The following is a 12,529-nucleotide window of genomic DNA, read 5'->3' on the forward strand; positions in this document are numbered from 1 at the left end:
GCCACCTTAGGTGTATGTGGCTGGTGCCTTAGCCACCTGAGCCACAGGCGCTGAGCCCATTTCCTGGTTTTCTATTTGATTCCAAATTATGTCTCTATTTTTGTGCCAGTACCATGCTGTATTGACAGATTTTTGTTTATTTATTTGTTTGTTTAGAGACAGAGTCTCAGTTTATTATCCTCGGTAGAGTGCTCTGGCATCACAGCTCACAGCAGCCTCCAACTCCTAGGCTTAGGCAGTTCTCTTGCCTCAGCCTCCCAAACAGGTGCCCGCCACAATGCCTGGCTATTTTTTTTGTTGCAGTTTGTCTGGGGCTGGGTTTGAACCCGCCACACTTGGTATATGGGGCCAGCACCCTACCTACTGAGCCACAGGCACTGCCCAAGATCAGATGTTTTAAAGGTAGAGATTAGAAAGCATTTGTAAATGTTCAGCCCTCTCAGAAGGGGAGATTGGGTGGCAGTGAAGTGGCTTCTCTGTCCTCCTTCCACCAAGTTCTTGTGTGTCGTCTTTTCTCACGTGCATGTGTGTCTATGTGTGGAATTTCATAATTTCTTCACTACTGAATATTAGGCTGGTTCCAGCCTTCTGTTTTTACAAATAATACTAAAATGAAAACCTTCTACACTTTATTTTGGCCATGTGGGGCTATACCTATAAGATAAATTTTTAGAATTGGAAGGTTCTGTATATATAGAATTTGTTCTTTCATTTGTTCGTCATTCATTCAATATTTATTGAGTAACTATTATGTGCCAGACACTGTGGCAGGTACCAGCTTTCAGTACATCTGATACGATCCCTGTCCTCATAGGAATGTCAGTAGCTCTAGTTGGGAGGGGCATACATCCAGGCAAACGTCATAATTTCAAAATTGTATACATGAAGGAAAGGGGATCAGTTTGAGAATAAATGGGAAGGAGCTATTTTAATTGGAATCAGGAAGCCTCCTTAGAATAAGTGATGTTTAATCTGAGAACTAAAGAATGGGATGCAGTCAGCCATTAGGTACAGAATGGAGAGGCCAAGGCTGTCCAAAGCCTGCCTCCACAGGGAGATGAGCTTAGGATTTGTAGAGGTGGGGATGGTCACCAGAAAGGGTGTGGGGGTAGAGCTAAAGGGATGAAGTTGGTGATTAGGAGTGGAAAGAAAGTGTGTGACTGAGGCTGAGACCAATCAGGGGAGGAAGCTAGTAGTGAAGGGGGAGGAGTTAGGGAGACTAGTACTTTAAGGGACTTGTGACTATTTGTGTTTCAAGAGTTTGGATAGAATCTCTGTAACTGGGTTAATTGAGGTAGGGGAACTGGAAAAGAGGCCACCCCTTCCTTAGATGCTTTGGGAACAAAAGCGATCTCTATTTAACTGGTTTGAGAGAGGCACAGCCTTGCTCACAGGTGGGAGAATGGATTAAAAGCCTAGGGAAGAGCCAGTTTGTGCCTGTAGTAGAGCCTCCTCCATCTTTTCTGTGGCTTTGGCAAAAATGGAAACTTCCAAAATAAAGATGACATTGAAGGGGCTCAGCCAGCTGGCTCTGGGGCTGGCACAAGAGAGAGCAAACTTAGCTACGGCTCAGCATGTGGGGTGGGCAAGAAGTTGGGCTTGGAGACCCTCCCTCTGAACTTTGCACTCCTTTTTCATCCTTACCTCTTCTGCTTCCCTTCTGCAAAAGCCCATCTCTGTGCCCATCCTGGGTCCTATGACTTTTCTCTCCCTCAACAGTCGGTTCCCGATTCTGGTCCCCGGCCCCCAGCAGCGCCTGCCCCCTTCCCACCGGGGCCCCCCATGATGCCACCACCCTTCGTAAGTTTGATGTCTTTCCCTGGGCTTGGCTTTTCCAGCCTGCACCCCAGTTCCCCAGCTCCCCAGCCACTGCTGCACTGCCAGCACAGTTTTCCTGTAATGCCCCCTTTTGTTGCCCTTGGAAGAGGGATGGTTTTGCTTGGGCATCGGGGTGGGGAGAGCTGCTGTTAAGCTCTCAGTCCATAAAATTGACAATTCCCTCTGTCCTTTTGTCCTTGGGATACACTGGGGCTAGAGGTAGGAGCAGTGGAAGGGAAAAGACCCCATTAGTGTGAGGGCAGAGTGGGACTGTCTTTCTCTTTCACTACTCCTTACCTGTGTTCTTTAAGTATGCCACAGAATTCAGGCTGGAATGGCATTGGTGGTTATGAGTTGAAGAGAAGGGGATGGGAGGCAGGGGATTGGGGGACTTGGGTACCTGCCTTCTGCCCCTTCATGTGAGAGGCCTCTTTGGGGGAGAATTGCTGAAGAGATGGAGCCTTCTAGCGACAGTCTGGTGCTGTTACATTTCCCTTCCCTGCTCCCTTGCCTTCTTAAGCAAGAAGCTGTGTGATTGCCTCTTAGGCCCAGCAGACACCCTCAGTTATCAGTCTTTCTCAGTGGTGAGGAGGGAGGCAGTTTCATGCCTTGTGCTTCTCAGACTAAAGCCATGGAATTGCCTCAGAGCCAGTGTGGGAGTGGGAGGTGGTGGGTGTTTCCTGACAGGTCTTCTCTGCCTCTGATAAGACAACATCTTCTCTGCTCAGTGTCTCTTCCTTTCCTCATTTCTAGATGCCCCCTCCAGGGATCCCCCCACCCTTTCCTCCGATGGGGCTACCCCCCATGAGTCAGAGACCACCAGCCATCCCCCCCATGCCACCTGGCATCCTGCCCCCCATGCTTCCACCAATGGGGGCGCCACCACCACTCACACAGGTAATTGTTTCTCTTCCTTTTTGGACTCAGAAAACCCTGTCAGTTTAGCTGAGGGTAGAGAAGAAAACTGACATTTGGGCTTCAGAAACTGGGGAGGGAGGGAACTGTGGGCCAGGCCTGCATAGATTTGTCTGCTGAATGACCAAGACAACTCTCAGGCAAGGTGAGGGCCAGAACGTGGGGATTGCCTGAGGAGGTACCAAAATGAGGGTCATGGGCCCCAGTGGGATCTCTCATGACCCTTCAGGGTACCCTGCCCAGCCTCTGCCTGCCCTCACCTTGGTTGGCTGGTTTTGTCTTTGCATCCATAGATACCAGGAATGGTACCTCCGATGATGCCAGGAATGCTGATGCCAGCAGTGCCTGTCACCGCAGCGGTAAGCACTGAGGGTAGGCAAGAAGTAGGCTCTGCCCTGCAGCCCTGTGGACCTGACGTGGAATGCCAGGGATATGGCCTCCATTCTTTCCTCCTTCTCTTTGTATCCATCCTTGTCCCTCGCAGCACCACCCCCCTGACTCAAATCCTACTCGCCGGCCATGCACTCAGATCTCCTCATTTTCCACTCAGCGCCAAAGACATATGCATTCTCTCTCCTTACTCCCCAGCTGTGCCCATTTCCCTTAAGGAATACACTCGTGGAAAATACTCTTCACCCTCACAGAGGCATGATTGTGGATACACAAATAAGGTCCCTTCTTTATATTCTCTTTGCCTCTGGAGGAGGCAGCAATACCTGGGGATCTTGCTGTACCTTTTTCTGCTGTCGCTTAGCATAGTAGCATAGTAGAGATGGGTAGGATGTAGAACTTGGCATCCACTGTGGAAAGAAGGGCCTGAACACAATACTCAGTTGCGGACAACAAAGAAAGGAGCTGCTGTGTGATTCTCCCCTGGGATCCTAGAGGCACAAGCCTGGAGGGTGGGGGAAGCCTATTAGGAAACAGAGATCCCTGAGAGCAGGACACATGGATTCTGGCCTGGCCTGCTTCTCCATCCCCCATGGCCTGGGTCCTGGGGGCCACTGGGCTTGGCCCCAACCCTTCCCCCTCCTCTTTCTTCGGCAGACGGCTCCGGGTGCGGACACCGCCAGCTGTGAGTCTTCTGGGGGTCTGCTCCCCCCAGGCTCGGAGGTTGGGAGGCATAGGGGAGAGGGGACCATGGACTGGAGCCACCCTGGATCATGCCTGTTGGGATGCCAGGGAGCCTGGGCTGTTGACGGGACCAGGGGATATTTACTGGGGATGGAATAAGGGAGGAATAGGTGGGGATAAGATGGAGGTTGGAGCAGGGACTTAGTGTGTTTTCTGTGGCTTCTTTTCTAGCTGCTGTAGCTGGGACAGGTCCTCCGGTGAGTTCTAGCTCAGGGGTCTCTGGGTAGAAAGACTGAGAGTGGGGGGCTGATGCTGAAATCTTTGGGTGAAGAGAGGCTTTGGGAAGGGGGTCTTGACCACCATTCTGTGTCCCCCACCCCCAGAGGGCCCTATGGAGTGAGCATGTGGCCCCTGATGGGCGCATCTACTACTACAATGCTGATGACAAGCAGTCCGTGTGGGAGAAGCCCAGCGTGCTCAAGTCCAAGGCGGAGGTCCTGAGCAGGGCTTTCTGGCCCTTCTTTTTTAGCTGCCCTGATCCTTTGAAGTACTCAGCCTCCCCTGCATCTCTAACCATACTTGCTTTGGTTCTTCTGATCCCAGGATCCCTCACCACCCTCCATCTTCCCTGAAAATGTCTCCCTAGGATCTTAGGAAGTCCACCTTCCCCCATTTGAGCCAGGCCAGGTGGTAGCTACAGACTTCTGTGTCCTCTCCTCACTGGGTTCCCTCAGCTCCCCTGACTGTGGTTGGAGAGCATGCCTAGGCCACTGATGTCCCTGACCTATCCTCTTACAGCTGCTGCTGTCCCAGTGTCCCTGGAAAGAATACAAGTCCGACACAGGCAAACCTTACTACTATAACAACCAGAGTAAGGAATCCCTCTGGACCCGTTCTAAGGATCTGGATGACCTGGAGGGTGAGGGGTCCTGGGTAGAGAAGGTTCTAGGCCTGATCAAGGCTTCTGGGGCTTCCTTATTACCCCATGACTGATGGTGTCATCTTTTCTCATTGCAGCTTTAGTTAAACAAGAGGCTGTAGGGTGAGTGACTTACCCACCTTGCCCACCTATCCTTTCATTCCTGGGGTACCTGGGAAGTAGGAGGGGATTCTCCATTATCTGCACTCTGTAGGAAGAAGACCCAGCTCTCAGTCTCCTTGTAGAATCATCCACTCTGGTCCTAATCCTTCCCAGGATAGAGACAAGCCCGCCCCTGACCTCCTCTGTCATTGCTCTACTCATGGACACTGACCTCTGGTTACCCACAGGAAACAGCAGCAGCAGCAGCCACCGACACTACAGCCACAGCCTCCTCAACCACAGCCCGACCCACCACCTGTACCTCCTGGCCCCACCCCAGTGCCCACAGGCCTCCTGGAACCTGAGCCAGGTGGAAGTGAAGATTGTGATGTGTCAGAAGCTTCTCAGCCCCAGGAGCAGGGCTTCCTGCAGCAGCTGGAAGAGGGCCCCAGTAGGTGAGGCTGCCCTTCATGTCATTTCAGATGGTGGTCTCGGGCTCCCAACCTTGTTCTCTGCCAGGCTTCTCAGGAGGGTTGTGAAGATCTGGGCAGAAAAGGGTTGCCCTGGGGAGCAAGGAGGGGGTGATATGTTGCCAAGAGTGCAGGGCACTGAAAGAAAGCTCTGACAGCTGGAGTACCCTGGCCTGAGTCTCCTCTCCCCACTCCCCTCAGTTCTGCTGGACAGCATCAGCCTCCACAACAGGAGGAGGAGGAATCAAAGCCAGAACCAGAGCGGTCTGGCCTCAGTTGGAGCAACCGGGAGAAGGCAAAGCAGGCTTTCAAGGAGCTGCTGAGGGACAAGGTGCTGGGGGGTGGGGCTCCTAGGGAAGGCCTGGAAGGGCTGGAGGTGGGCAGGCCCCATGACCCCCACCTGCTCCATTCCAGGCTGTCCCCTCCAATGCCTCGTGGGAACAGGCCATGAAGATGGTGGTCACAGATCCTCGTTACAGGTAGGCCTGGGCCAAGGAAGCCAGGCCATGCTCATGAGAACAACTAGGCCAGGGACTCCTTCAGAAACCCCAACTTATCACTCAGCACCAAGGGAGCCAGAGTTAGGAAAAAGATAGACTTGAGTAGGATGCAAGGAAGAGAAAAGCCGGAGGCCTCTGGGTGCAAGAAGAAAAAGGTATCTGACATGAGACCTTCAATAAATGCTTGTTGAATTGAACTAAACTGAACTGAATTAATTGGGGAAAGAAGGGGCTGGATATGGCAGAGGTCTGATGGTGACTTGAGAGCCCCGAAGCAAGGGGGTCCAGTATTAGCAGTGTCTTGGGACCATGTCTCTTCCCCTCATTGCCTCTCACACTACCTGTCCAAGAATGGTGTTGAGATCCCATACATCTGGGCCCTGGGTGCTCCTGCAGTCTGTCTGTGCATGGACCCGTACTCGGCCTTAGGGAGACCCTTTCCCAGTCTGTTTTGTGGACTTTGCAGGGTGGTAGAGGCTAACTCCTCCTCTGTCCCCACCCCACTCTCACCTTCTCCACCTCAGCGCCTTGCCCAAGCTGAGTGAGAAAAAGCAAGCGTTCAATGCCTACAAGGCACAGCGGGAGAAGGAGGAGAAGGAGGAGGCCCGGCTAAGGGCCAAGGAGGCCAAGCAGACCCTGCAGCATTTCCTGGAGCAGCACGAACGCATGACCTCCACCACCCGCTACCGGTCAGGGGGCTGGGCAGGGCTGGGGCCTGGGGATCCTGAGGACACGAAGGCCCATGGTCTCTGTTCTCTGCCTACCTACTCACAGCCCATATGCTCCACAGGCGGGCAGAACAGACCTTTGGAGAACTAGAGGTCTGGGCTGTGGTCCCTGAGAGGGATCGAAAAGAGGTTTATGATGATGTCCTCTTCTTCCTGGCCAAGAAAGAAAAGGTAATGGTTACTAAGCCAGATCCTTCAGCCCCAGTCTCATCCTGAATTCTCCATGTCTTTGCTTTCTTTGGTCCCTACTATTCATTCCTCCACATCTCCAGTGTCCCTGCTTCTAATTTAGAAGCTGGTATGGCACTTGCACACACTCCTATTTCTGCCCTCGGCCTATAGCCCTGGGTATGGGAGGGCAAAGAGCCTTTGAGAGGTTGGTCTGTAATCTGTGCTCCCTCCTCATCCCCAAGCCATGAACATCTTGAGTCTGACATTCCTCCTAGGGTTCTTTAGCCACCTTTTAGTCCCCAAATCTTCCTGTGCCCAGACCTAGCTCTGGCCTGCCCTGCCTTACCCTAACCCTGTGGCCTCCAGGAACAGGCCAAGCAGCTCCGGCGCCGCAACATTCAGGCTCTGAAGAGCATCCTAGATGGAATGAGTAGTGTCACCTTCCAAACCACATGGTCCCAGGCCCAGCAGTACCTCATGGATAACCCCAGCTTTGCTCAGGACCATCAGCTCCAGAGTAAGCCGAGGTCTCCACTCGCCCCTGTTCCTTCCCTTTTCCTCACTGAACCTGGTACCCCAGAATCTGCCTCACACTACTCTCCTGTACCTCCTGTCCCCTTGGACATCCTGGGAATACCCAGCACTTGGTCCCTGCACCTCTCTAGACTCTGAGCATCCCAGGATAGCTTCATAATAACCTCCTCCCTCCACTTTTGATCTGGACGTTTTGTGTCGTTGGAGGAGGAGCTCTAGGATAGGAACCAATGCTGGAGATGATGATGGTGCCTACAGCTCATCTGAATATGGTCTTAATTGTCAGAGCACTTCAGGCCTTAACTGGTCACATTTGTTACCAACAAGCTGTTCCTGCTCTTTAAGCACTGATGATAATCACAAATTCACCTTCTGAAGTTGCGTCAAAGCCTGATTATTCCCAGTCTATGAGATGTGAAACCTCAGGTCCCAAAACAACTGGTTTCATTTGACAGCCTCCAGTAACTGAATTCACAAGAGCTGAATACTTGCTTATTTTTTTCTTATACAATTAATGATCCTCCCCCTTAGCTACAATTCCAGTGGCTATTCCCACAGAGCTCTCTTCCCTTCACTTCCCTCCCCCCAACTCCCACCACACTTGAGGGTCCCCAGTACTGATGGGCAGCATAGCTAGAGGTACTGGAATAGGAGAGGGTGCCCTGCTGGTATGGTGTCTGCTCAACCTCCTCCCTACCTTTAGACATGGACAAGGAAGATGCCCTGATCTGCTTTGAGGAGCACATCCGAGCTTTGGAGAGGGAGGAGGAGGAGGAGCGGGAGCGGGCCCGGCTTCGGGAGCGGCGCCAGCAACGCAAGAACCGGGAGGCCTTCCAGGTATCTCTGCTGCCTTTTTGGATTAGAGCTCAGCCCTGCCCCAGACCACAACCTTTTCACCCATCCCCTGCTTCCTCTCAGCTAGCTTGCTTGCCTTGTTTGTGCCTAACCCTGTCTATGTGAGCTTTATGAGGCCTCTCCTGCAGTCTGCTCCTGCTGTATGCCCTCACTTGTGTGCTGTGCTTTTTAGACTAGATGTGTGCTGCACCATGCAGGGACTACCAGCAGAGGGCACGCTACAGGCAGGACTTAGCAGCAAGGCTACGTTTGTTTCCCTCAGCAGGGGAGCAGACAGGCAGAGCTTATCCACCCAGCTTAGGGAGCGGGGTGATGGTGGTGGGAGTAGTAATGAGGTTGTTTTGCTGTAACATGTCAAAAAGTTGCTGCAGGTAGCTTTCTGTACCTTTGCCTCCTGGTCTGGCTTGTTCTCATCTTTTTGCTTTGTCCTCTACGTATTCATATTCTCTCCTTACATATCGAGTCTCCCTGTCCGGATCTCTTCATCTCTGCCTCTTTTGCCTGCATTTCCTCAACAGGATCATCCCTGCCTCTCCTCAGTCTGTGGCTTTGCTTCCTTCCCTACCTCACTCTCCTTGTAACTGGCCTCTCCCTTCTCAGACCTTCCTGGACGAGCTGCACGAGACAGGGCAGCTGCACTCGATGTCCACCTGGATGGAACTCTACCCAGCAGTCAGTACTGATGTCCGCTTTGCCAACATGCTGGGCCAGCCGGGTAAGGCAGCCAGGTGCCCGCCCCCTTCTCTGGCCTGGCTTCCTGCCCTGCCAGCCTCTGTATCCCTACTCCCTGGTCCTGTCCTCGGCCTCAACTCCCAGCTTTTGGGAAGCTGCCGCCCGCCAGGCCCCCCTCCCTTCCTCCTTGCAGGCTCCACCCCTCTGGACTTGTTCAAGTTTTATGTGGAGGAGTTGAAGGCACGATTCCATGATGAAAAGAAGATTATTAAGGACATTCTTAAGGTGAGGGAGTCATGGGGTTATGGATGGATGCATGCTGGGTGAAGGCACACTCCCTGAATGACTCCCTGAGAAGTTCTATTTTGTTGAAATATTACAGCTTGGTTCAGTAGAACCAAGTCTTTTACCATGTACTGGGGATATAATAATGAATAAGACATAGTTTCTGGCCATAAGAGGCCATGGTGCAATAGGAGGATAGACACAAGAACTATTAATACAGGGGGGTGGGTGTTATTACAGGGACAGGAATCAGAATTGGCATTTGAAATGTACTGTTAGGAACGAGTAGGTGGAGGAGGGTGGAGCATTCTGGGCATAGGGTAGTACGGGAGCAAGGGCAAGGGCATGGGAAGGGCACACCAGGTGTGAGATGCAAGAAGCATAGCCAATTATAAACTGGTAGCCCACAGGTTGTTCTTTCTGGTCTGTAGAGTGTTTTAGAAAAATTTGGAATTTGTTGCTAACATTTTAAAATCAGGAGATTCACATGAAAATCTGAATCTTTAACTTCTCTTGTCAATTTGAATTATTCAGCAACACTGGGCTGGATTTCTGAGGACTCCAGCCAAGTTGCCACTGCTCTTTTACAAAGGGCAAGTCATCCTTATCCTCATGACTCCTTAGTGCCTTCCTGATACTGCTGCAAGTGTCAGCTGCCATTTACCATCACAGAGGCACTATTGCTTTTCTTATACCGGAGAAGAGAAGTAGTTTTCAATATCCATGTTTTTCAAAAGTAGAAAAGTGACTGGGCATGGCTTGTAATCCCAGCATTTCGGGAGGCTGAGGCAGAAGGATGATTTGAGCAGGAGTTCAAGATCAGCCTGAGCAACATAATAAGGCCCTGCCTCTAAAAAAATTGAAAAATTAGCCAGACATGGTATAGTCCCAGCTACTTGGGAGATTAAGGCAGGAAGATCACTTGAGCCCAGAAGTTTGAGGTTGTAGTGAGCTGTGATGATGCCACCGCACTCTGGTCTAGGCAAAAAAAAAATAAAAAAGAGGAAAAGTAAGTGAATGATGAACTAAGAGGCATTGTATTCCAAAGGAAAGAAATAAGGAGAGAGCATGTTTCTTCTTAGAAATGAAGAACATTCTAATGCATTTGAGGAGACAGTATAGTACAGTGGTTATACTGCAGTGTTATACAGCAAAAACTTGAGGCAGACCGCAGTGGTTAGGAGCAAAAACTTGAGGCAGACTGCCTGGGGTAGAAGTCCAGCTAAACCACTTGCCAGTTGTGTGACCTTGGACAGGTCACTCGATCTTTCTGAGCCTTTGTTTCCTCATCTGAAAAATGGTGACTGTTCCATCAAAGTACACCTAATTATAGAGGAGAGTAACCTAGTACGTGGGTTGACATGGATCTGAGAATAAAGCTAGAAATGTCCCATTGCACATATGTTTCTTTGAAGCTCTGTGTTTTGCCTTCTAAATTCATGTAGGTGTTACATTTTAATATCGTATTACCTCTCTGTTTAAATTTAATATTTTAAATTTATTTACCATTATGTAAGATGTATCATATTGTTTTATAATTTCCTTTATTTCTCTGAAACCACATGCCCCAGTTTGGAAGTAGAACCCTGCATGTAAAGTGCCTTGAATGCTAAAATAAGAAATTTGGATTTTTATCTCGTAAGTAATGAGGAACTGGGGAATGATAAGATCAGATGGTATCTTGGAGAAGCCACTGGTGATGGTGTATAACAGCACCTCTCCATGTAGAGTACACATACTTGTGTCCCTAGGGGAGGTGATGGTGGAGGTACTGGTAGGACAGATCTTGAAACCTCAAGATGCTAAAAGTAATATTGGCAGGTAACTCCTATCAATTTGAGTGAGAGTCATCCTCTTCTGACTCATCCCCAGACCTCTGCTGCTGTTGGGGTTCCTTGGTACAAAAGTCTGAGGTGCACTGGATGCTAAAGGCTGAGTTAGAGACATGGAAGAGGCAGAGCTGGGAAACTAGTCAGGAAACTGGTACAGGATTCCAGGTGGGAGGTACTCTCAGGCATGGGCAAAGAGGATGGCAGATGGGGAGAGGGCTTACAGGGCTCCAGATGTACTTCTGAGATGCCCTAGGTTTCCTCATAGATGCCTGAAAATGGCAGGGGCTGGTGGGTATTTATGCTTCTGCCCCTGTTTTCAAGTGGAGCAGCTGGCATTTTTATGCTTTATGGTTTTACATAAGATTTTTATAATAATGTTTCTGCTATTAAAAAAAAAAGTTTGGGCTCGGCGCCTATAGCTCAACTGGCTAAGGTGCCAGCCACGTACACCTAAGGTGGCGGGTTCAAATCCCCAGCCCGGACCCGCCAAACAACAATGACGGCTGCAACCAAAAAATAGCCGGGCGTTGTGGCGGGCGCCTGTGGTCCCAGCTACTTGGGAGGCTGAGGCAGGAGACTCGCTTGAGCCCAGAAGTTGGAGGTTGCTGTGAGCTGAGATGCCACGGCACTCTACCCAGGGGGACAGCTTGAGGCTCCTGTCTCAAAGAATAAATAAATAAATAAATAAACAGAATAATCATATAGAATAGAAATACCTAATACCAGGATAGCTAAATTTTATTGGACAATTACCTTTAACCAGAGTGGCAGTCACTGCTGACAGGCCTGCAGGGGGCCTTTCCTCCCTGGGGCCTTTCCATACCTCCTGGAATGGAGCTTTTTGAGGCAGTTCCCCTTCTTATTCTCCATTTGGGGTCCCACCTGCAAAAGACACATGGGCCCAGGAGTCTCTGTGGCCATCCATAGGTGGGTAGACTGTGGTGGTACCTCTCATCCCATAGGTTAATGCAGAGAACTCTGGGCTTGGAGCAGGTAGAAGGTCTGGGTATAGGATGTCCATGGAGTGCCTGGGGTGGGGTGCTCATGAGAAATGTATTTTCTTGGGAATCTGTTGAATTTGAAGTGTTTATGAAATCTCCTGGCTAGTATATGTCTGCAAATCAGGAGAGAGGTGAAGGGTGAGACTGCTAGAGAGAGCATAGACAGGGCAGTGAGCACGTCAGAAATAGGTACATGGGAGAGAAGTGGTAAAAGAGGCCGGAAACGAAAGGACCTGGAGAGGGGAGTGTTCAAGTAAATAGCAGAGGCACTGAGGATCAGATGAGTGAGGACCAAGAAGGAGGCCTTGGATTTGAGCCTTAGGATGTGAGCAGCCCCTGGGAGAGCAGTGTTGTAGAGATGGGATAGGGCAGCACATGTCTTGGGGTCAGAAAACTGCTTGGTGCTGAGAGCTCTGTAAGTTATGAAATGTCTCTGAGCCTCCAGCTCCTTATCTAAACATTGGGGATGATCCACATGGAGGGTTGTGAGAAATAACATTTGTAAAGTGTCCTGCTTATAATAGGCTTTCAATAAATGTTCTTTCCCTTTGTGCTGCATTTCAAGAGATTTTAAAACAAAGAACCAGAAGTGGCTCGGCGCCTATAGCTCAACCGGCTAAGGCGCCAGCCACGTACACCTAAGGTGGCGGGTT

General features: G+C 50.5%; 1 protein-coding gene across 1 annotated transcript in view; it reads left to right on the forward strand.

The window, feature by feature from the left end:
* The window catches only part of PRPF40B (pre-mRNA processing factor 40 homolog B), a 23,536-nt gene that overhangs the window by 6,149 nt on the left and 4,858 nt on the right, over positions 1 to 12,529 (forward strand). The window contains exons 2-17 of the mRNA XM_023515385.1: positions 2,572 to 2,715; positions 3,027 to 3,092; positions 3,781 to 3,808; positions 4,039 to 4,064; positions 4,191 to 4,301; positions 4,606 to 4,678; positions 4,825 to 4,849; positions 5,077 to 5,283; positions 5,500 to 5,629; positions 5,713 to 5,777; positions 6,323 to 6,487; positions 6,589 to 6,697; positions 7,064 to 7,214; positions 7,935 to 8,068; positions 8,687 to 8,801; positions 8,952 to 9,043. Coding sequence (XP_023371153.1) covers positions 2,572 to 2,715; positions 3,027 to 3,092; positions 3,781 to 3,808; positions 4,039 to 4,064; positions 4,191 to 4,301; positions 4,606 to 4,678; positions 4,825 to 4,849; positions 5,077 to 5,283; positions 5,500 to 5,629; positions 5,713 to 5,777; positions 6,323 to 6,487; positions 6,589 to 6,697; positions 7,064 to 7,214; positions 7,935 to 8,068; positions 8,687 to 8,801; positions 8,952 to 9,043 — 1,641 coding nt within the window. The remainder of the gene's footprint in view (positions 1 to 2,571; positions 2,716 to 3,026; positions 3,093 to 3,780; positions 3,809 to 4,038; positions 4,065 to 4,190; positions 4,302 to 4,605; positions 4,679 to 4,824; positions 4,850 to 5,076; positions 5,284 to 5,499; positions 5,630 to 5,712; positions 5,778 to 6,322; positions 6,488 to 6,588; positions 6,698 to 7,063; positions 7,215 to 7,934; positions 8,069 to 8,686; positions 8,802 to 8,951; positions 9,044 to 12,529) is intronic.

Source organism: Otolemur garnettii, unplaced genomic scaffold (genome assembly GCF_000181295.1).
Source record: "Otolemur garnettii isolate 467f Iridium unplaced genomic scaffold, OtoGar3 scaffold00070, whole genome shotgun sequence".
NCBI lineage: Eukaryota > Metazoa > Chordata > Mammalia > Primates > Galagidae > Otolemur > Otolemur garnettii.